We start from the raw sequence: 21917 nt of genomic DNA, 5'->3' as shown, positions 1-21917 counted from the left end.
TTCCAGAGGACCGGACAGCATGCCCTCCGATTTGACACACTGAACTCTGTCTGCAAAGTAATTGGTGAACCAGGCAAGGCAGTCATCCGGGACTACAGACCCGTAGCACTCATGTCTGTAGCCATGAGGTGCTTTGAAAGGCTGGTAATGGCTCACAACAACACCATTATCTCAGAAACCCTAGACCCACTCCAATTTGCATACCGCCCAAACAGATCCACAGATGATGCAATCTCTATTGCACTCTACACTGCCCTTTCCCAACTGGGCAAAAGGAACACCTATGCGAGAATACTATTCATTGACTACAGCTCAGCATTCAACACCATAGTATCCTCAAAGCTCATCACTAAGCTAAGGATCCTGGGACTAAACACCTCCTCTGCAACTGGATCCTGGACTTCCTGATGGGCCGCCCCCAGCAGGTAAGGGTAGGTATGAACACATCTGCCACACTGATCCTTAACACTGGGGCCCCTCGGGGATGTGTACTTAGTCCCCTCCTGTACTCCCTGTTCACCCACGACTGCATGGTGCCAGGGCAACAACCTCTCCGTCAATGTGAGCAAGACTAAGGAGCTGATTGTGGACTACAGGAAAAGGCGGGCCGAACAGGCCCCCATTAACATCGACGGGGCTGTAGTGGAGCGGGTCGAGAGTTTCAAGTTCCTTGGTGTCCACATCACCAGCGAACTATCATGGTCCAAACATACCAAGACAGTCATGAAGAGGGCACAACAAAACCTTTTCCCCCTCAGGAGACTGAAAAGATTTGGCATGGGTCCCCAGATCCTCAAAAGGTTCTACAGCTGCACCATCGAGAGCATCCTGACCGCTTGCAGCACCGCCTGGTATGGCAACTGCTCGGCATCTGACCGTAAGGCACTACAGAGGGTAGTGCAAACGGCCCAGTACATCACTGGGGCCAAGCTTCCTGCCATCAAGGACCTATATAATAGGTGGTGTCAGAGGAAAGCCCATAAAATTGTCAGAGACTCCAGTCACCCAAGTTATAGACTGTTTTCTCTGCCTCTGCATGGCAAGCGGTGCCAGAGCACCAAGTCTAGGACCAAGAGGCTCCTCAAGACCTTCTACCCCCAAGCCATAAGACTGCTGAACAATTAATAAAATCGCCACCAGACAATTTACATTGACCCTCCCCCTCCCTTTTGTACACTGCTGCTACTCACTGTTTGTTTGTTACCTATGCATAGTTACTTCACCCCCACCTACATGTACAGATTACCTCAACTAACCTGTCCCCCACACACTGACTCACTACCGGTGCCCCTTGTATATAGCCTCGTTATTGTTATTCTTATTGTGTTACTTTTTTTTATTATTACTTTTTATTTTAGTCTACTTGGTAAATATTTTCTTAACTCTTCTTGAACTGTACTGTTGGTTAAGGGCTAAAGTCTGCACTTGTTGTATTCGGCGCATGTGACAAATAAAGTTTGTCTTGATTTGATATACAGTCCATGTCACCTGTTTCCTCCCCTTCATCTACACTGATTGAAGTGGATTTAACAAGTGACATCAATAAAGGATCATAGCTCTCACCTGAATTCACCTGGTAAGTCTATGTCATGGAAAGAGTTCCTCATGTTTTGTACACTCAGTGTAACGTAACATACTAATTTGAGTGTCCCGGATTTACATTTACTAAATTACATCTAGTCTATGAGACCAGGCTGAAGAGAAATCGAAGTCAATAAACTCAAGAACATGTTATTATTATCTTATAAAACATTAGAAGAAAATATAAATATAACTTACGTCACCCATGTGCCAATGAGAGACACCAAGGAGAGGGAGATGGGGAGTAGACTCCAGAGGACCATGTCTTGGTAGTTTAGTGAGAGCAGCAGCAGAAGTACAGTAGTGACAACCTGGGTCCAGACACGGTCTGTCTTTCTGGCACTTTGAAGATTTCTTCCTCTAGATTCCCCCACAGCAGAGTCAGTCACCCATAAACCTGACGCCTCATCGTAACTGTAGAATCCCAATAAGTATGTCCTGTTACCAAACTCGATCATTCAAGTATATCCAGCAGATTGACGTAGTACCAGTTTGTCTGTGTACCTTCCACCACCCAGACAACATTCCTGCCATTTGAGAGCAGCAGAGGAAACTAAAGTTCTAACCAATATTGCCACTCCTTTTGGAAGGGAGTACCACCTTGTCCTGTCAGAGGACAGACATGAGGAAACATGGGGTGGGCCCTCTCGACGCTATCTCCCTGTTTGTTTTAAATTACATAGCACACTGTAGACTGCATAGCGGTCAAACTCTAGTTCCCCAGGGGCAGTGTGGAACTCTAGCCAACTATACGTTTCTTAGATTCCTTTACTGAACTGTAAACTATAACTTTCAGATTAGCTTAAAAAATATGTGTTATTAGTTGTCCAGAAATCAAACTTTATGCTATGGTAAATTATGAGATTGACTGCAGCTTTGTAGTAAATGGGCTGTCGAAGTTCTGCATTGAATGCATGTCTTGTCATTCCTGTGTTTAACATCTTGTTGCAAATTCCGGAAACTATAGTGGCAAATTTGACAAAATGCATACCAAATTTAGAGATTATTATTTATGTAGTTTATCACACATATTCCCACTTCAGTGATCATTTACATTAAATACCTATATTTTGCTTTAGTACCAGCAACAAAATCCCAATACATTACATGCAAGAATTCGATTTATGTTTATCATTGCATAGTGTGCAGAACCAACAGTTAATTAATCTCAATAGTAGCTGGCTGTTCAGATGCCAATATTCGTACTTTCTATAAATGTATCTAGCTAACTATATAGGTTGAATTTATGTTTATTTATTGTAATGACTATGAATATTTACTTAGTAAACGTACGATTAATGAACAGTGGAGCAATTGGAATCAATTTTAAACAGGGTATGTCAAGCCAGCTGTCTGGAGTCCTCATTTTCAAAACAAATAAAATCATGGCGGCCCGCTTAAAATCGAGTTTTCTACAGTTGATTCGGTTACGAAATACAGCACATTTTAGGTTTGAGTTTAAACATTTTCTATGAAATTAAGAGTTCTACTTGGGTATACCAACTTAATGAAAGTCTTGCTGTGATTTCAGTTCAGTAGCTAAACCCTAACTGCCACATCGTCTATGTCAAACCAGGTCCTAGCCTAATCCCATCCTCATGTTGCGCAGCTGAAATTTCCCTAAATGTATTAATGATAAAGTTCAGCCAACAACCACGATGGGCCAAGAAGTATAACAAGAACTCTGTTTGCCTGGGTCTTCTTCGGTTATGTAGCTAACGTTAAACCCGTCATCAGCAACTTGATTGAGTGACGTAGCTAACGACGTTTAGCTAGGTAACTAAAAATCATTCCGTTTTGTTCTGCAGTCTGGTCATTGAGGCATTCCCTAGCTTAGTCAGTGTCACTGCACAACCATAGGTAGCTAACGTTAGCTGCTTTGTTGTTTCTTTGCTTTTTGACAGTCTCAAGTTAATGTTTCAAGACCATCGGACATTCATCCAACAGATTGGGTTTGTAAGGATAAACTCACTCTGTTGAATGAATGTCCGACCATCTAAATACATGACCTGACATAACTGTCTGTTAAAGGCTTACAATTAAAACGAGAAACCAGTTCCACACACAATACACATTGGCCAGAACTTCCGAAAACGTCTGCCTCTGACAGTACCCACACAGTTCGCAGGTGAGAAACCGTTCTTTCTGATCGCATTTACTAACTAGAATAACCACATTCAAAGGCTAGTTGTTATGTTTTAGGCCTACAAGTGGAACTACAGGTAACTGCCAAAATAAAGGAAACACTTGCGTACATTTTGGATGCAAAGTATATTGAAAGCAGGTGCTTCCACACAGGTGTGGTTCCGGAGTTCTTCGTGTGAATTTCTGGCAGACTAGACGCTGTGTTGCATATTTCTGCCTTTCTCACGTCGGAGTGCAGATCGCACATTTTGGTCCCCCCCCCCAAAAAAGTGGGAGGGGAAACTCTTAAATTGCACCACCATCTAACCCCTTTTCTCAAAACTCCTTGTACATCTTCTGCACTAGAATCTCTCACCCAAATATTTTTCTGCCGATGCGACTACCACATCTATGCTCTGTGATTTTGCAGTCCTTCAGTGCAGTGCAGTTGATCACCTTTGCTATAATCACAAGATATCCAACCTTACTGAAAAACTCATCCTCTCTGGGTCTTTCTTCAGACCTACTCACTGGGGAACTCCCAGTTGATTATCTCACCTTTGGGCTGTCCTCTAGTCTCTTCACTGCCTCATAGGAAACTTTCTGCCCCACTCAACCGGTCTCTCTCTCACAGGGCACTTCGGATCTCCAACTGCATGGGTGCCCCCGCAGTTGACACAGTGCTTTTTGTAAACCCAACTTTACACTCCCATTGACTATGCCCTTCTGCACATTTCTCACATTGTGGGATCTCCTTTCTACACACTGCTGCAACATGTCTGAATCCTTGACACCTAAAGCACCGTAGCGTGTTTGGAACATAGGCCCTCACAGAATAGCAAATATAACCTAACCTTCTCAGGTAGAAACTCTGTTAAAGTTCAACAAGACAGACAGGATATTCTCAGTTACATTGCCACTGGGTCTACATCTTACCAAAAGGTGGGTGTCACAAACACCAGGGATATTCTTTTTCATTTGATCCACCTCAACACTACCCACCAGTCACCCCTTTGAGCACGACACAGGTTGAGCCACGAGATGTGTGATGCACTGTGCCCGCTGCCTCTGGGCAGAGGATACAGAACACATCTCAACAATTCCACTTCTCTAAACTTTCAAAGATGTAACCGCTCGCAGCTTGTCCTTTACCGTGCCTGAATCAATGTACGGTTTGGCCAAAAAGCAGGAATCCACTTTTTCCTTAAATCTCACTCCAACCGGTCCAAAATCATTTGTGACAGGACTCCCATGGCAAACACTGGAAGTGTCTACCACACCTGTAGCTGCAGGTACTTCATCCTGGTCTGGCTTGACTTCAGAGCACTCACTACTGCTGACTGATGTTCTCAAGAGCACAAGTAGATTTATAGGTCATTTTACTTGGTTTGTATTCAGGAGAAGAAAATGATTGGACAAAGGTTTGTACTCAGGAGACGTAGGTATGTACTTGCCTTTTTTATGCTTTTGTGTCATCGCACCCTGGTTCCCGAGTTAATTAAGAAATTAACATCCCATCATGCTTAGGGTCATGTATAACAATGCCCAGTTGCCCATCATTTTGGTTACCATGGCTAGAAGAAGAGATCTCAGTGCCTTTGAAAGAAGGGTCTCAATGGTGCATAGTGGGATTAAAGGGTGTGTGTGTGTCTGTCACCAGATCTCAACCACATTGAACAGTTTCTGGAGCGGAGCCTGAGAAAGCGTTTTCTACCACCACCATCAACAAAACACCAAATGAGGGAATTTCTCGTGGAAGAATGGTGTCACATGCCTCCAATAGAGTTCCAGACACTTGTAGAATCTATGTCGAGGCCTGTGATGGCCCAACTCCCTATTAAGACACTTTATGTTGATGTTTCCTTTATTTTGGCAGTTACCTGTAGCTATATGCTCAAATGATTGTGGTTACAGTTGTATTGATAGCAATATAGATTTATTAATGTATAATGTTTTGAGAGTCCGGGATAACAAATGATGGGAATAGTATTGGTTGACTATCTCTTATTTTAAATGTATTTATTCTATGCTGTGTAATACCAGGTTGTATTTTTACTGTAGGGATTACTGTTGTTTTCTGGTTTTGTCTATATTGTGTTTATTCCGTCGGGGATCACGTTGGAAACAAGTGGAATTGCTTCAATGTGTTATTCCCTGGGTTGTACTCAGTGCATCTTTCCCATATTGGAAAAATGAACAATGAGCAGTAACCATGACAAAACCAGACAGTGTGAATAAACTTGTTCTCTAAACATCAGCTTGTTTGCTTTTCAGAGTGTGGGAGAACCAGTGACATTTGTACATGAACTGCTGTAGGAGAACTCGAACCAAAGATAATCATTTGTGCTCTAGGAACATATTTCTTAGAGGTTTACTGTACTGATTAACCTAAGTTACAGTTCTGCGCATGCCTCAAGTAAAAAAATCTATTGCAACGTGCAATGTGCTTCTCCACTGTTTGTTGACCCCCCTTGGTTTTCACAGAAACCTGTTTGAAATGGAAGGAGTGAAAAGTGTGTTCTATGGCCCTGACTTCATCACAGTGACCAAGGTACCCAATAAATACACTAAAGTTTAAACCCTCATTTACCAACCCTATCCATTTGCTCTGGGATATGGTGTGCAATTAGACCATGATGACTGAATGGATCATGTCACAAATACAATTTAACTTACATTTTCTGAGTCAATTCATGGGCCATGTCCAAATTTTCAACATTCTCCCAAATTGTGCACTTGCACAATCCTTGTCATTGATTTGAAAAAGTTGATAAAGATGAGCAAAAATGACAGTATAACATAAATAATTAAAATATTGTCTGTTGTATGCAAGAAAATGGGATATTATTTTGTACTGATACAACTGCTCAGAGAAAGAGAAAACAATAATAATTGAAGGATCTTTGATTATTCCTCCATATAGAATTTTTCAAGATCCTTGATATCATTCATCTGCACTTATGGACTGCTCTCTTCAATTCAAACCACAGGTTTTCACTAGGCTTGCCATTGCAAACTGTTGATGTTGTGGTCAATTAAAACATTTTGTGGATTTTGATGTGCTTGGGGTTATTATTTTGCTGGAAGATCCACTTTTAGGCCAAGTTTCAGCCTAATGGTAGCAGCAACCAGGTTTTTTGCTAAAATGTCCTGGTACTGGGTAAAGTTCATGATGCCGTTGACCTTAAGGGCCCCAGGGGCTTCCCGAGTGGCGCAGTGGTCTAAGGCACTGCATCGCAGTTTGCGACCGGGAGTCCCATAGGGCAGCGCACAATTGGCCCAGCGTCAGTTTACTTTTAATTTAACCTTTATTTAACTAAGGCAAGTCAGTTAAGAACAAATTCTTACTTACAATGACGGGTTACCCCGGCCAAACCCTCCCCTAACCCGGACGATGCTGGGCCAATTGTGCGCCGCCCTATGGGACTCCGATCACGGATGGTTGTGATACAGCCCGGGATCGAAACAGGGTCTGTAGAAACGCATCTCGCACTGAGATGCAGTGCCTTAGACCGCTGCGCCACTCAGTGTTTCCTCCGACACATTGGTGCAGCTGGCTTCAGGGTTAAGTGGGCTGGTGTTAAGAAGCGCGGTTTGGCGGGTCATGTTTCTGAGGGCGCATGACTCAACCTCTCCCGAGCCCATTGGGGAGTTGCAGCGATAAGACAAGATCGTAGTCATGAAATCGGGGATAAAAAAATTATATATATTTATATACTAAATAAAAAAACAAAAAGGCCCCAGGACTAGTGGAAGAAAATAACCCCATAACATCAAAGATCCACCACCATATGCATCTTTCTTTTGACGCAAAACCCCCAACTGGTGTGCGTAGCCAGGGAGCTCTATTTTCATGTCATCCAACCAATATAAATGCCTGGAGTTTGCTAAATGGCATTGGCACTTGGATTGGAACTGGTGCTTTGGTCAGATGACATGAAATTAGAGCTATTTGGCCATGCACACCAGTGGTGGATTTGGTGTTGAAAGAAAGATGCATATGCAATAGAAAAAAACATACTTAACCTAAAATATGGTGGTGGATCTTTAATGTTATCGGGCTATTTTCCTTCCACTGGTCCTGGGGCCCTTGTTAAAGGTAGATTCAGCAACTATAAGATAGATGAAGAACGTAAACAGCATAGTGGGTCATGCTGTCAACAGCGTGAAGTGAACCCGTGCACATGCGCAGATACTGTCTGTGACTGTGAGAGCGAACTCTTGCATCTTGCTCATCTCAATATCTGCGGTGCTGCTTCGCTGTTGACCTTGAAGGTGAACTGCATCATGAACTTTACCCCGGACATTTTAAACAGAAACATTGTTGCCTCTGCCAGGAGCCTGAAACGTGACCGGAAGTGAATCTGTAGTGTTTTCGGTCATAATCATTACAGAGCATGCAGATTTAACCCCACCCCTCAACTACTCTCAGCCCATTCCACCTATCTCTGTAGACCACCCTCAGGCAGATTGTTTGGGCACTGAAGTTGTTCCACAAACAAATTATAGAAATTATGTTGATATGAAATAAAGACTAGTGATGTCATCTTCAAGGACAGCTCGGTACAAATTCTCCCATCCCCTCCCCCCTCTTAAACCTCTCTTCTTCATCCCCTCCATTCTTCTCTCCCTCCTAGTTTTTAATAACAATTGTAATATTACCTGTTATGTTGTTCAGTGACAAATAAACTCAACAAATAAACCCTCCCTTTTAACACAGACCCACAGTGATGGAGGATGGCGGTGATATAATCTTTAAGGGCTTTGAGAATGGCACGGTAAAGCTGAAGCCGGTTGGCTCGTGCACCGACTGCCCCAGCTCCACTGTCACCCTGAAGAATGGCATCCAGAACATGCTGCAATTCTATATCCCGGAGGTGGATCCCGGAGGTGGATGACGTGGAACAGGTGAGAGGCAGAGAGGAGGAAAGTGAGAAGGAGGGAGAAACCCATAGAGAGGCAGAATGAGGATAAAGTGAGAAGGAGGGAGAAACCCATAGAGAGGCAGAATGAGGATAAAGTGAGAAGGAGGGAGAAACCCATAGAGAGGCAGAATGAGGATAAAGTGAGAAGGAGGGAGAAATCCAGAGAGGCAGAATGAGGATAAAGTAAGAAGGAGGGAGAAACCCATAGAGAGGCAGAATGAGGATAAAGTGAGAAGGAGGGAGAAACCCAGAGAGGCAGAATGAGGATAAAGTGAGAAGGAGGAGAAACCCATAGAGAGGCAGAATGAGGATAAAGTGAGAAGGAGGGAGAAACCCATAGAGAGGCAGAATGAGGATAAAGTGAGAAGGAGGGAGAAACCCATAGAGAGGCAGAATGAGGATAAAGTGAGAAGGAGGGAGAAACCCATAGAGAGGCAGAATGAGGATAAAGTGAGAAGGAGGGAGAAACCCAGAGAGAGGCAGAATGAGGATAAAGTGAGAAGGAGGGAGAAACCCAGAGAGAGGCAGAATGAGGATAAAGTGAGGAGGGAGAAACCCATAGAGAGGCAGAATGAGGATAAAGTGAGGGAGGAGTGGGAACAGTATTAAGCTTTTATGTCTGTTATAGCTGTTCTTTTTGTTTTGTTTCTCTAGGTGGAAGATGAAATGGATCATGTCAACGCAAACGTTTTCACCGAGTTGGAACGCAAGTTTGGAGACATAAAACTGTCGGCCCCCATGCCTATAGATAAACAGCCTGTTGTATCGATGTCATGCAAACCAGGTAGACAAGGCTTACCATAGTGCAATGTTCATGATGAGAGAATAATATTCAGCATTGCAATTTCAAAATACCTAGAAGTGTTCTGTGCGCTGTTGTCTATTAGTGTGGCGAGAAAATTACTGTTATTGATTCTACATAAATATTGTCAGTGCACAGTAATTGGCCGTCATTTTGTAGGACTAACCTTGCTTCTGAATAAAAAAAAATGTAGTTCACCGCACCGAAGAACTGGAAGTTGTCATTCCCACTAATCTAGCAAAAACAAGGATTACAAAATGGAAGTACATGCTCTAAAAGGAATTCTCCGATATCATAGCGGTCTGCAAACAATCGCTTGTGCTGGAATATATGATCAATCATGATCTGACCAATTCAGTATTACCATTAAAATAAATCCAAATAAATACCTTAACTTCTATCACACCCTTCCCCTCCCCCCCAAAAACTCCCCAACCCCCTGATCTATATCATGCTGAAACACTCCACCCTTAGGATTGTTCAGCATGTCAACAACCATTTCAACATTAACATCTCATACCCCCAATATCTCTTTTTCCGTCTCCACAAGAACCTTCAACCTGGCATTTCTGCTTTCCACAACCTGAGTCGTATTGATAAACTTACCAATAAAATCTATGAAGTCAACTTCATTATCAGTGTCCTTTGACAGTGCACATTCATGAGCGCAGGATTTCTGAACAGGTTTCCAAACCATGCCAGGACCAGCAGAAACACCAGCCGGGTTATTCCTACAATGCGGTGCCATTTGGACCTCAAATCTTTTGGAAAAATGTTTGTATATTGTAGCAGGTTCAAGGGTGTGGGGTTTCCATGTCACCAAGTTCAATAACCAAACACACACAAGGAGCACAACTAGAATGCAAATGGGGAGTTTATTTGGGAGTTTTGCACACTGGGGAAAGGGGGGAATTCACCAATCATTTCACAGTCCATTTCTCCAGGGGTAATCATAAAACTCAGGTCCTCGGCCAAACCGGTTCTGTACACAGTGGGGTAACCACACAGCCATTTCACTCGCTTCCCTCTCCATTCTCTGCAGCATCCTCTTTTATCCCCAAGAATTCCCTGGCTTAATGACCCACAGGCTCGCCTCGTTGGGGCAGGAAGTCCATATAAGGCTCGGGGGGTGGAGCCAGCGGGCTGCAAGGTATCTCCCTTCAATTACCACTCCCCTCACCTCTCCCTGCCACAAATGTATGGGTTCTCTCAGAAAAAGGACATGTTTGACTTTCAGAAAAACATATCGATCAAGCTCAGGCACGTAAACATTGGGGTGCATTTTCCAATTTTTCCAAATCCTAACAAGGTGAAACCTAACAGGGTGGAAAGATTGAGCTATCGTATAATTTTTTTTCTCTGTAATTTAGCCTAACAGTGTAATTTATGAGTGGAACATACAGACTAACAACATGAAACATGGACAAATAGATAAACTTAGTGTTTATTTATTTAGCTTCACACTTCTTTTTTTTACCCATAAGAAATGATGACACTTCCTGAATATTGTAGGAAGGGGTTGATTTCTTAAATAGAGAATTACAACAAACTAACAAGGTGGAAAGTGGTATCGGGGACACACAGAAAATCTTAAATAAAATAATAATAAATACAATAATCATGAAGAAAAAAAATATTGATACTTTAAAATAATTAAGAAAAGTGTAAAATGTTATTATTTTAAGACTTGATAACACCTTGATAACACCTTGGGACATGGCAAAAACTCTTACACCAACTGACAAAAAGTGTTTAAAATGCATTAAATTCCCTTTCAAGATCCATATTTGGTGTAAAGGACACCTGAGATTATATTTAAAGCCTTTTGCAATCCACATTTTACACTAAATAAGAACTTCTATTTTCTGGGGACAGAAAATGCACCGCTAGGCCTCCTGAGTGGTGCAGCGGTCTAAGGCACTGCATCACAGTCCTTGAGGCGTCACTACAGACCCAGGTTCGATCCCGGGCTGTGTCCCAGTCGGCCGTGATTGGGAGACTCATGAGGCGGAAAAAAGCCTTGTGGACCTAGACTTGGCGCTCCGGTACCGCTCGCCGTGTGGTAGCAGAGAGAACAGTCTATGAATAGGGTGGCTGGAGTCTTGGACAATTTTCAGGGCCTTCCTATGATACTGCCTGGTATAGAGATCCTGGATGGCAGGAAGCTTGGCCCCAGTGATGTACTGGGCCGTTCGCACTACCCTCTGTAGTGCCTTGCGGTCGGAGGCTGAGCAGTTGCCATACCAGGCAGTGATGCAACCAGCCAGGATGCTCTCGATGGTGCAGCTGTAGAACCTTTTGAGGATCTGAGTACCCATGCCAAATCTTTTCAGTCTCCTGAGGGAGAATAGGCTTCGTCATGCCCGCTTCATGACTGTCACGTTAGTTTGTTGGTGATGTGGACTCCAAGGAACTTGAAGCTCTCGACCCGCTCCACTTCAGCCCCGTTGATGTTAATGGGGGCCCGTTCTGCCCTCCTTTTCCTGTAGTCCACAATCAGCTCCTTTGTCTTGCTCACATTGAGGGAGAGGTTGTTGTCCTGGCACCACACAACCAGGTATCTGACCTCCTGCCTATAGGCTGTCTCATTGTTGCCGGGGATCAGGCTTACCACTGTTCTGTCATCGGAAACAGGGAGAGGGAGAGGTTGAAAATGTCAGTGAAGACACTTGCTAGTTGGTCAGCGCATTCTCGCTGTACACGTCCTGGTAATCCGTCTGGCCTTGCGGCCGTGTGAATGTTGACCTGTCTAAAGGTCTTACTCACATTGTCTGAGGAGAGTGTGATCACACAGTCTTCCTGTACAGCTGGTGCTCTCATGCATGTTTTCAGTGTTATTTGCCTCGAAGTGGGCATAGAAGTACTTTAGCTTGTCCGGTAGACCCGTGTCACTGGGCAGCTCTCGGCTGTGCTTACCTTTGTAGTCTGTAATGGTTTGCAGGCCCTGTCATATACAATGAGCATCACAGCCGGTGTAGTACGGGATCTTAGTCCTGTATTGATGCTTTACCTGTTTAATGGTTCGTCAGAGGGCATGGCGGGATTTCTTAAAGCTTCTGGGTTAGAGTCCCGCTCCTTGAAAGTGGCAACTCTAGCCTTTAGCTCAGTGCAGATGCTGCCTGTAATCCATGGTTTTTGGTTGGGGTATGTACGTACAGTCACTGTGGGGACGATATCATCGATGCACTTATTGATGAAGCCAATGACAGATGTGGTGTACTCCTCAATGCCATTGGAGGAATCCCGAAACATGTTCCAGTCTGTGCTAGCAAACAGTCCTGTAGCTTAGCATCTGCTTCATCTGACCACTTTTCTATTGACCTAGTCACTGGTGCTTCCTGCTTTAATTTGTGCTTGTAATTTGCCAAATGGAGGGCGAGGGAGAGCTTTGTATGCATCTCTGTGTGTGGAGTATAGGTGGTCCAGAGTTCTTTTCCCTCTGGTTGCACATTTAACATGTTAGAAATTCGGAAGAATTTGGGAAATTAGGAAGTTAGGTAAAACTGATTTAAGTTTCCCTGCGTTAAAGTCCCCGGCTACTAGGAGAGCCGCCTCTGGGTGAGCATTTTCTTGTTTGCTTATAGTGGAATACAGCTCATTCAATTATATGTTGGTGCCAGCCTCTGACTGTGGTGGTATGTAAACAGCTACAAAGCATATAGACAAAATCTCTCTCGGTAGGTAAGGGGGTCTGCAGCTTATCATGAGAAACTCTACCTCAGGCGAGCAATGGCTCGAGACTTCCTTTGATATCGTGCACCAGCTGTGGTTTACAAAAATACATAGACTGCCAGCCCTTAGACTGCCAGCCCTGGGGTCAGGGCTTGTTCCCCGAGGGAGTCGTAGATCTTCCGCCTCGGGCTCGTCAGAGTCGTGAAAGAAGAAAAAGGATTCTGCTAGTCCGTGGTGAGTAATCGCAGTCCTGATGTCTAGAAGTTATTTTCGGTCATAAGAGACGGTAGCGGCAACATTATGTACAACAATTGTAAAACAAATAAGTTACAAACAACGCAGATAAACAAACAAAAAAAACACAAATCGGTTGGGGGTGCGTAAAACGTCTGCCTTCTGTTCCTGCGCCATTTGAATATTTTTTGTTTTCCCAAACGAGGAAGAAAAATACAAATAAATCTACTCTTAATTATGAACATATAATTTACACATCCACTATCAAAGGAAAAACAGAAAGAAAGGATTAACACCCCTTTTTTATGCGTACATTATTTACAAAAGTGTACAGTCCCTAAAAATGAAACACTGAGGTATAGACTGGGCCTTGACAGACCAACCACAATGCCCGCTGGGATACGGAGGTCAGAGGTCAGGCGATGATAACATGGCCGTTGCCCTCCCCAGGTTAGTCTGTTAGAGTGAGAATAGAAAGAGGCCATTGTGTGAGTCTCTTTTTTTGCATTCCCACACTGACTTACAGTATCAGGCAGTGGTTGTTCTTGGAGACGGCGACACAGGAGAAGGATGAGGGCTGGTGTGTCCGGGTGCACAGGGCAAGCGTTTTAGTTCCAACCTTATAGCATTAGCTAGATGAGATGCTGGTGCTTTAACAGGCTAGCATATGGTACTGGTTGAGATTGTTCTAATCTGCTGAAGCATTTAGGTTGGGTGGAAAAGGAGAGTGACAATGGTTACTAGGAACATGAGTACCAAGGTGGTGATGGTGAGGAGATGGTCAGCATCTATTTTTTCCCACCTCTATACTTCCAAGCTGCATGCCTTGTTACATGTAATACATATTCCTGTGAATTCCTATCATTATTCCACAGTGTAGATATAGTGTTAAGTTGCACGTAGAGCAATATAACACTGGTGCCCTACTGCCTCATGGCTTTTAAAGGGACAGTGAGGGATACTGACAGAACACACACAAGATGCACCTAGAAGGTCATGAACCCACACAGAGGAGAACTGAAGCTGCACGGGTACTAATCAAAATGGCTCTCTGACATGTTTTTATTTTACTAGGCAAGTCAATTAAGAACAAATTCTTATTTTCAATCATGGCCTAGGAACAGTGGGTTGACTGCCTTGTTCAGGGGCAGAACGACAGATTTTTACCTTATCGGCTCGGGGATTCGATCTTGTCCAACTAGTCCAACGCTCTAACCACTAGGCTACCTGCCGCCTCTTACACAGCCTAGATGTCCTTTGGGTGGTGGACCATTCTTGATACAGACGGGAAACTTTTGAGCGTGAAAAACCCAGCAGCGTTGCAGTTCTTGATACTCTCAAACCCATGTGCCTTGCACCGACTACCATACCCCATTCAAAGGCACTTGAATATTTTGTTTTGCCCATTCACCCTCTGAATGACACAAATACACAATCCATGTCTTAAATGTCTCAACACTTAAAAATCCTTTAACCTGTCTTCCCCCCCTTCATCTCCACTGGTTGAAGTGGTAGTGACATCAATAACGGATCATACCTTTCACCTGGTCAGTCTGTCATGGAAAGAGCAGATGTTTTGTACACTGAAATATTTTCCATATAATTATAATGTATTTATTATTTCTCACACAGTATTTAATATTTTCTCCAAGTTTAACAGAGCAGCAATGATACTTCAAGCTTTCCCACAGTGTGTGTCGCACTTATTGCTCGTCTTTAGACTATTTAGCCATTGGTCGAAGATGAGCCTTGTTACCGGTAATAACTCCCTACATGTACAGTGCCTTGCGAAAGTATTCGCCCCCCTTGAACTTTGCGACCTTTTGCCACATTTCAGGCTTCAAACATAAAGATATAAAACTGTATTTTTTTGTGAAGAATCAACATCAAGTGGGACACAATCATGAAGTGGAATGACATTTATTGGATATTTCAAACTTTTTTAACATATCAAAAACTGAAAAATTGGGCGTGCAAAATTATTCAGCCCCCTTAAGTTAATACTTTGTAGCGCCACCTTTTGCTGCGATTACAGCTGTAAGTCGCTTGGGGTATGTCTATCAGTTTTGCACATCGAGAGACTGAAATATTTTCCCATTCCTCCTTGCAAAACAGCTCGAGCTCAGTGAGGTTGGATGGAGAGCATTTGTGAACAGCAGTTTTCAGTTCTTTCCACAGATTCTCGATTGGATTCAGGTCTGGACTTTGACTTGGCCATTCTAACACCTGGATATGTTTATTTTTGAACCATTCCATTGTAGATTTTGCTTTATGTTTTGGATCATTGTCTTGTTGGAAGACAAATCTCCGTCCCAGTCTCAGGTCTTTTGCAGACTCCATCAGGTTTTCTTCCAGAATGATCCTGTATTTGGCTCCATCCATCTTCCCATCAATTTTAACCATCTTCCCTGTCCCTGCTGAAGAAAAGCAGGCCCAAACCATGATGATGCCACCACCATGTTTGACAGTGGGGATGGTGTGTTCAGGGTGATGAGCTGTGTTGCTATTACGCCAAACATAACGTTTTGCATTGTTGCCAAAAAGTTCAATTTTGGTTTCATCTGACCAGAGCACCTTCTTCCAGATGTTTGGTGTGTCTCCCAGGTGGCTTGTGGCAAACTTTAAACAATACTTTTTATGGATATCTTTAAGAAATGGCTTTCTTCTTGCCACTCTTCCATAAAGGCCAGATTTGTGCAATATACGACTGATTGTTGTCCTATGGACAGAGTCTCCCACCTCAGCTGTAGATCTCTGCAGTTCATCCAGAGTGATCATGGGCCTCTTGGCTGCATCTCTGATCAGTCTTCTCCTTGTATGAGCTGAAAGTTTAGAGGGACGGCCAAGTCTTGGTAGATTTGCAGTGGTCTGATACTCCTTCCATTTTAATATTATCGCTTGCACAGTGCTCCTTGGGATGTTTAAAGCTTGGGAAATCTTTTTGTATCCAAATCCGGCTTTAAACGTCTTCACAACAGTATCTCGGACCTGCCTGGTGTGTTCCTTGTTCTTCATGATGCTCTCTGAGCTTTTAACGGACCTCTGAGACTATCACAGTGCAGGTGCATTTATACGGAGACTTGATTACACACAGGTGGATTGTATTTATCATCATTAGTAATTTAGGTCAACATTGGATCATTCAGAGATCCTCACTGAACTTCTGGAGAGAGTTTGCTGCACTGAAAGTAAAGGGGCTGAATAATTTTGCACGCCCAATTTTTCAGTTTTTGATTTGTTAAAAAAGTTTGAAATATCCAATAAATGTCGTTCCACTTCATGATTGTGTCCCACTTGTTGTTGATTCTTCACAAAAAAATACAGTTTTGTATCTTTATGTTTGAAGCCTGAAATGTGGCAAAAGGTTGCAAAGTTCAAGGGGGCCGAATACTTTCGCAAGGCACTGTATCATGAGTCATGACCGTAAAATACACTACACCTGTACATAGACCTGACCCCATTTGAGTAGTTAGAAAGAATTCACACCCCTTGACTTTTTCCACATTTTGTTGTATTACAGCCTGAATTTAAAATGAATTAAATATAGATTGTGTCACTGGACTACACAAAATACCCCGTAATGTCAAAGTGGAATTATGTTTTTAGAAAATGTTACACCCCTTTGTTATAGCAATAAGTTCAGCAGTAAAAATGTGCTTAACAAGTCACATAATAATCTTACATGGACTTACTGTGTGCAATAGTGTTTAACATGACATTTGAATGACTACCTCATCTCTGTACCCCACACATACAAGTATCTGTAAGGTCTCTCAGTCAAGCAGTGAATTTCAAACAAAGATTCAACCACTAAGACCAGGGAGGTTTTCAAATGTCTCACAAAGAAGGGCACCTATTGGTAGATGGGTAAAAAAAACAGACAATAAATATCCCTTTGAGCATGGTAAATGATTATTTACACTTTGGATGGTGTATCAATACACCCGGTCACTACAAAGTGATGCAGGCATCCTTCCTAACTTAGTTGCCGGAGAGGAAGGAAACCACTCAGTCATTTCACCATGAAGCCAATGGTGACTTTAAAGCAGTTATATAATTTAATGGCAGTGATAGGACATAACTGAGGATGGATCAACATTGTAGTTAATCCACAATAATAACATAAATGACAGAGTGAAAAGAAGGAAGCTTGTACAGAATAAAGATTCCAAAACATGCACTAAAGTGCAAAAAATGTCCTGAATACAAAGTGTTATGTTTGGGCCCAACACAACACATCACTGAGTACCACTCTTCATACATTGAAAAATATACAGTGGGGCAAAAAAGTATTTAGTCAGTGCAAGTTCTCCTACTTAAAAAGATGAGAGGCCTGTAATTTTCATCATAGGTACACTTCAACTATGACAGACAAAACGAGAAAAAGAATCCAGAAAATCACATTGTAGGATTTTTAATAAATACTTATTTTCCACCACAATATGAAAATAAATTCATAAAAAATCCTACAATGTGATTTTCTGGATTTTTTTTCTCATGATGAAATACTTTTTTGCCCCACTGTATATAAACAAAACATGTAAAGTGTTGGTCCCATATTTCATGAGTTGAAATAAAAGATGGCAAATGAATGGAAAACGCTGCACACTGCTGCTCATGCTCCCAGGTGATATTTATTTATAACAACGTTTCGACCCTAAGGTCTTCATCAGGCATAAAAGATCCCAGATATTTCCCCTGCACACAAAAATACGTATTTCTCTAAAATTTTGGGCACAAATGTATTTACATCCCTGTTAGTGAGCCAAGAGAATAGTTCCACCTGAATAGGTGTGGCATATAAAGAAGCTGATTAAACAGCATGATCATTACACAGGTGCACTTTGTGCTGGGGACAATAAAAGGCCACTAAAATGTTCAGTTGTGTCACATATCACAATGAGGGAGCGTGCAATTGACATGCTGACTTCAGGGATGTCCACCAGAGCTGTAGCCAGAGAATGTAATGTTAATTTATCAACCATAAGCTGCCTCCAATGTCGTTTTAGAGAATTTGGCAGTAGGTCCAGCCCAGGACCTCCACATCCGGCCACGCGGACATCTGCACAAACTGCCAGAAGCTGTCTCAGGGAAGCTCAGCTGCGTGCTCATCTTCCTCACCGGGGTCTTTACCTGACTGCAGGTTGGTGTCGTGCCACTGGCACGGGGGAGAAGTGTGCTCTTCACGAATGAGTCCCGGTTTCAACTGTACTGGGCAGATGGCAGGTGATGGCTTTGTGTGGGTGAGCAGTTTGCTTATGTCAGCGTTGTGAACAGAGTGCCTTATGGTGGAGGTGGGGTTATGGTATGGGCAGGCATAAGCTATGGACAACGAACACGATTGATTTATTATCAATTTCAATTTGAATGCACAGAGACACTGTAACGAGATCCTGAGGCCCATTGTCGTGCCATTCATCCACCACCATCACCTTATGTTTCAGCATGATAGGGAACGGCCCTTCGTCGCAAGGATCTGTACACAATTCCCAGAAGCTGAAAATGTGCCAGTTCTTCCATGACCTGCATACTCACCAGACATGTCACCTATTGAGCATATTTGGGATGCTCTGGATCGACATGTACGACAGCGTGTTCCAGTTACCGCCAATATCCAGTAATTTTGCACAGCCATTGAAGAGCAGTGGGACAACATTCTACAGGCCATAATCAACAGCCTGATCAACTCTATGCAAAGGAGATTTCGCGCTGCATGAGGCAAATGGTGAACACACCAGATACTGACTGGTTTTCTGATCCACACCCTACTTTAAAAAAATAAGTTATCTGTAATCAACAGATGCATATCTGTATTCCCAGTAATGTGAAATCCATAAATTAGGGTCTAATTTATTTATTTGAATTGACTGATTTCCTTATATGAACTGTAACTCAGAAAATCGTCAGACTCATCGTTAGACTCATCGGCAGACTCACTCATTGTAACCTCATCGGCAGACTTGATAGCCTTGGTTTCTCAAATTATTGCCTCGCCTGGTTCACCAACTACTTATCTGATAGAGTTCAGTGTGTCAAATCGGAGGGCCTGTTGTACGGGCCTCTGGCAGTCTTTATGGGGGTGCCACAGGGTTCAATTCTTGGGCCGACTCTCTTCTCTGTATACATCAATGATGTCGCTCTTGCTGCTGGTGAGTCTCTGATCCACCTCTCCGCAGACGACACCATTCTGTATACTTCTAGCCCTTCTTTGGACAGTGTGTTAACAACCCTCCACACGAGCTTCAATGCCATACAACTCTCCTTCCGTGGCCTCCAACTGCTCTTAAATACAAGTAAAACTAAATGCATGCTCTTCAACCGATCGCTGCCTGCACCTGCCCTCCCGTCCAGCATCACTACTCTGGACGGTTCTGACTTAGAATATGTGGACAACTACAAATACCTAGGTGTCTGGTTAGACTGTAAACTCTCCTTTCAGACTCACATCAAACATCTCTAATCCAAAGTTAAATCTAGAATTGGCTTCCTATTTCGCAACAAAGCATCCTTCACTCATGCTGCCAAACATACCCTCGTAAAACTGACCATCCTACCGATCCTCGACTTCGGCGATGTCATTTACAAAATATCCTCCAATACCCTACTCAATAAATTGGATGCAGTCTATCACAGTGCCATCCGTTTTGTCACCAAAGCCCCATATACTACCCACCCACCACTGCGACCTGTATGCTCTCATTGGCTGGCCCTCGCTTCATACTCGTCGCCAAGCCCACTGGCTCCAGGTCATCTACAAGACCGTGCTAGGTAAAGTCACCCCTTATCTCAGCTCACTGGTCACCATAGCACGCTCTCCAGCAGGTATATCTCTCTGGTCACCCCCAAAACCAATTCTTCCTTTGGCCGCCTCTCCTTCCAGTTCTCTGCTGCCAATGACTGGAAGGAACTACAAAAATCTCTGAAACTGGAAACACTTATCTCCCTCACTAGCTTTAAGCACCAGCTGTCAGAGCAGCTCACAGATGACTGCACCTGTACATAGCCCATCTATAATTTAGCCCAAACAACTACCTCTTCCCCTACTGTATTTATTTATTTATGGCAAGACTTGAAAATGGCTGTCTAACAATAATCAACAACCAACTTGACAGATTCTGAATAGTTTTTTAAAAGAATGTGGAAATATTGTACAATCCAGATGTGCAAAGATGTTAGACATACCCAGAGTCACGGCTGTAATCGCTGCCAAAAGTGACTGACATTTGTTGGCTCAGGGTGCTTATGCTTATGTAAATGAGATATTTCTGTATTTAATTCTCAATAAATGGGCAATTTGCAAACATTTCTACAAACGTTTTCACCTGGTCATTATTTTTTTAAATTTTACCTTTATTTAACTACGCAAGTCAGTTAAGAACAAATTCTTATTTTCAATGACGGCCTAGGAACAGTGGGTTAACTGCCTGTAACTGTATTATGGGGTATTTGTGTAGGTGGTCGAGAATTTAAAAAATGTTTTTATCAAATTTGAATTCAGGACCTAACACAGCAAAATATGGAATAAATCAAGGGATATGAATACTTTCTGAAGATTACCTGACAGTTATTTTGTCGTCAAAGAAAAGTATGTAGCGCGCGTGCGCGCCCCCTGATCTACGCATGCGCGGCGACAGTGTTTGATCCATCTCCGCCGGCGAATGAACAGAGGACAGAGGTAAAGGCATGAGGCCAATATATTTTCCTCTATCTGTTAATGTAATAAACATTTTGGATGCTCCCTTACTGCATAATGCAATTATTGTCGCAAAATTGGAATGCCCATCAACCTTTCTATCCATCGGTCTTTTATAGAGCTGCGTCGTGTGTTACCTTGCTTAGGCCTCGTTATAGCTAACGTTAGCTACGTTTACTAGTCGTCTTTGCTTTGATAACAAAACCCACGAGTCATCATCAAAGCTAGCTATCATCATAGCAAACTAGGTAGCTATCTAGCTATTTATCTCCGTTTGCAAGGTAACCCAGCAAATGTTGTTAGTTAGCCTATGGCTATTTATAGTTAAAGGCTGACCAGGTAGATGATATCTGTAATTGTCTAGCATGTGCATTAGCTAGATGGCCTGTAAAACTCGGTAGTTTTGAGCACGGTACCCACCAAAAATGTTTGTTCAGAAAATAGAAAGTAAAAATCATTTGAAAGCTACAGCTTTTGTAAGACCCCCCCTCTCCATCCACATTACATTGTATGCATCCTCCACATGCACCGTTGATTTCTCACCCATTTACAATAGGAAACGTGAATGATGAAAATATGTTTTCTCACCTCGATAACTTGAAAGGCCTGATTGCTAGGGTCATTTTAATATGTCAGGCTTGGAAATCCATTCAGCCTTTTTAGCACAGTGACTCAACTGATTTTACTGCATGGTCGGAACTAGAAGCACAAGCATTTCGCTACACTCGCATTAACATTTGCTAACCATGTGTATGTGACAAATAAAATTTGATTTGATTTTAAAGTGGCCAAGAGACATCATGTGATCTACTGCTGTCTAGTGGACAAACTGGGAATCTGTTGTATCTCAGGCTCTGTAGTAAACACATTGTTTCCCACCTTTCTA

At 42.8% G+C, this 21917-nt stretch overlaps 2 protein-coding genes and 1 long non-coding RNA gene across 8 annotated transcripts in view; 2 read left to right on the top strand and 1 right to left on the bottom strand.

Annotated features, from left to right (window-relative positions):
• The window catches only part of LOC118366122 (transmembrane protein 150A-like), a 33671-nt gene extending 11933 nt beyond the window's left edge, over nt 1-21738 (bottom strand). The window contains exons 1-2 of one of the 2 annotated variants that reach the window (XM_052474766.1): nt 21620-21738; nt 1780-1995 (exon numbers count right to left, since the gene is read on the bottom strand). In XM_052474766.1, the coding sequence (XP_052330726.1) occupies nt 1780-1995; nt 21620-21654 (251 nt within the window). In that variant the 5' untranslated portion in view covers nt 21655-21738. Of the gene's footprint in view, nt 1-1779; nt 1996-3836; nt 4837-21619 lie in introns of those variants that run through there. The other variant, XM_035748541.2, reaches the window with a different exon arrangement.
• LOC118366131 (uncharacterized) lies at nt 1814-9434 on the top strand. The gene is made up of 4 exons (XR_004821887.2): nt 1814-3709; nt 6190-6256; nt 8426-8613; nt 9285-9434. It is a non-coding gene; the product is annotated as an uncharacterized LOC118366131 (long non-coding RNA).
• Nucleotides 20876-21917, top strand: part of ccar1 (cell division cycle and apoptosis regulator 1) — a 35231-nt gene continuing 34189 nt past the window's right edge. For 4 of the 5 annotated variants that reach the window (XM_052474756.1, XM_052474751.1, XM_052474750.1 and 1 more), the window contains exon 1: nt 21260-21279. The gene's annotated coding sequence lies outside the window, so the exon portion shown is untranslated. Of the gene's footprint in view, nt 21014-21259; nt 21280-21917 lie in introns of those variants that run through there. The other variant, XM_035748513.2, reaches the window with a different exon arrangement.

This window comes from Oncorhynchus keta, chromosome 2 (genome assembly GCF_023373465.1).
Source record: "Oncorhynchus keta strain PuntledgeMale-10-30-2019 chromosome 2, Oket_V2, whole genome shotgun sequence".
NCBI lineage: Eukaryota > Metazoa > Chordata > Actinopteri > Salmoniformes > Salmonidae > Oncorhynchus > Oncorhynchus keta.
This window is presented reverse-complemented; position numbering and strand designations above follow the sequence as displayed.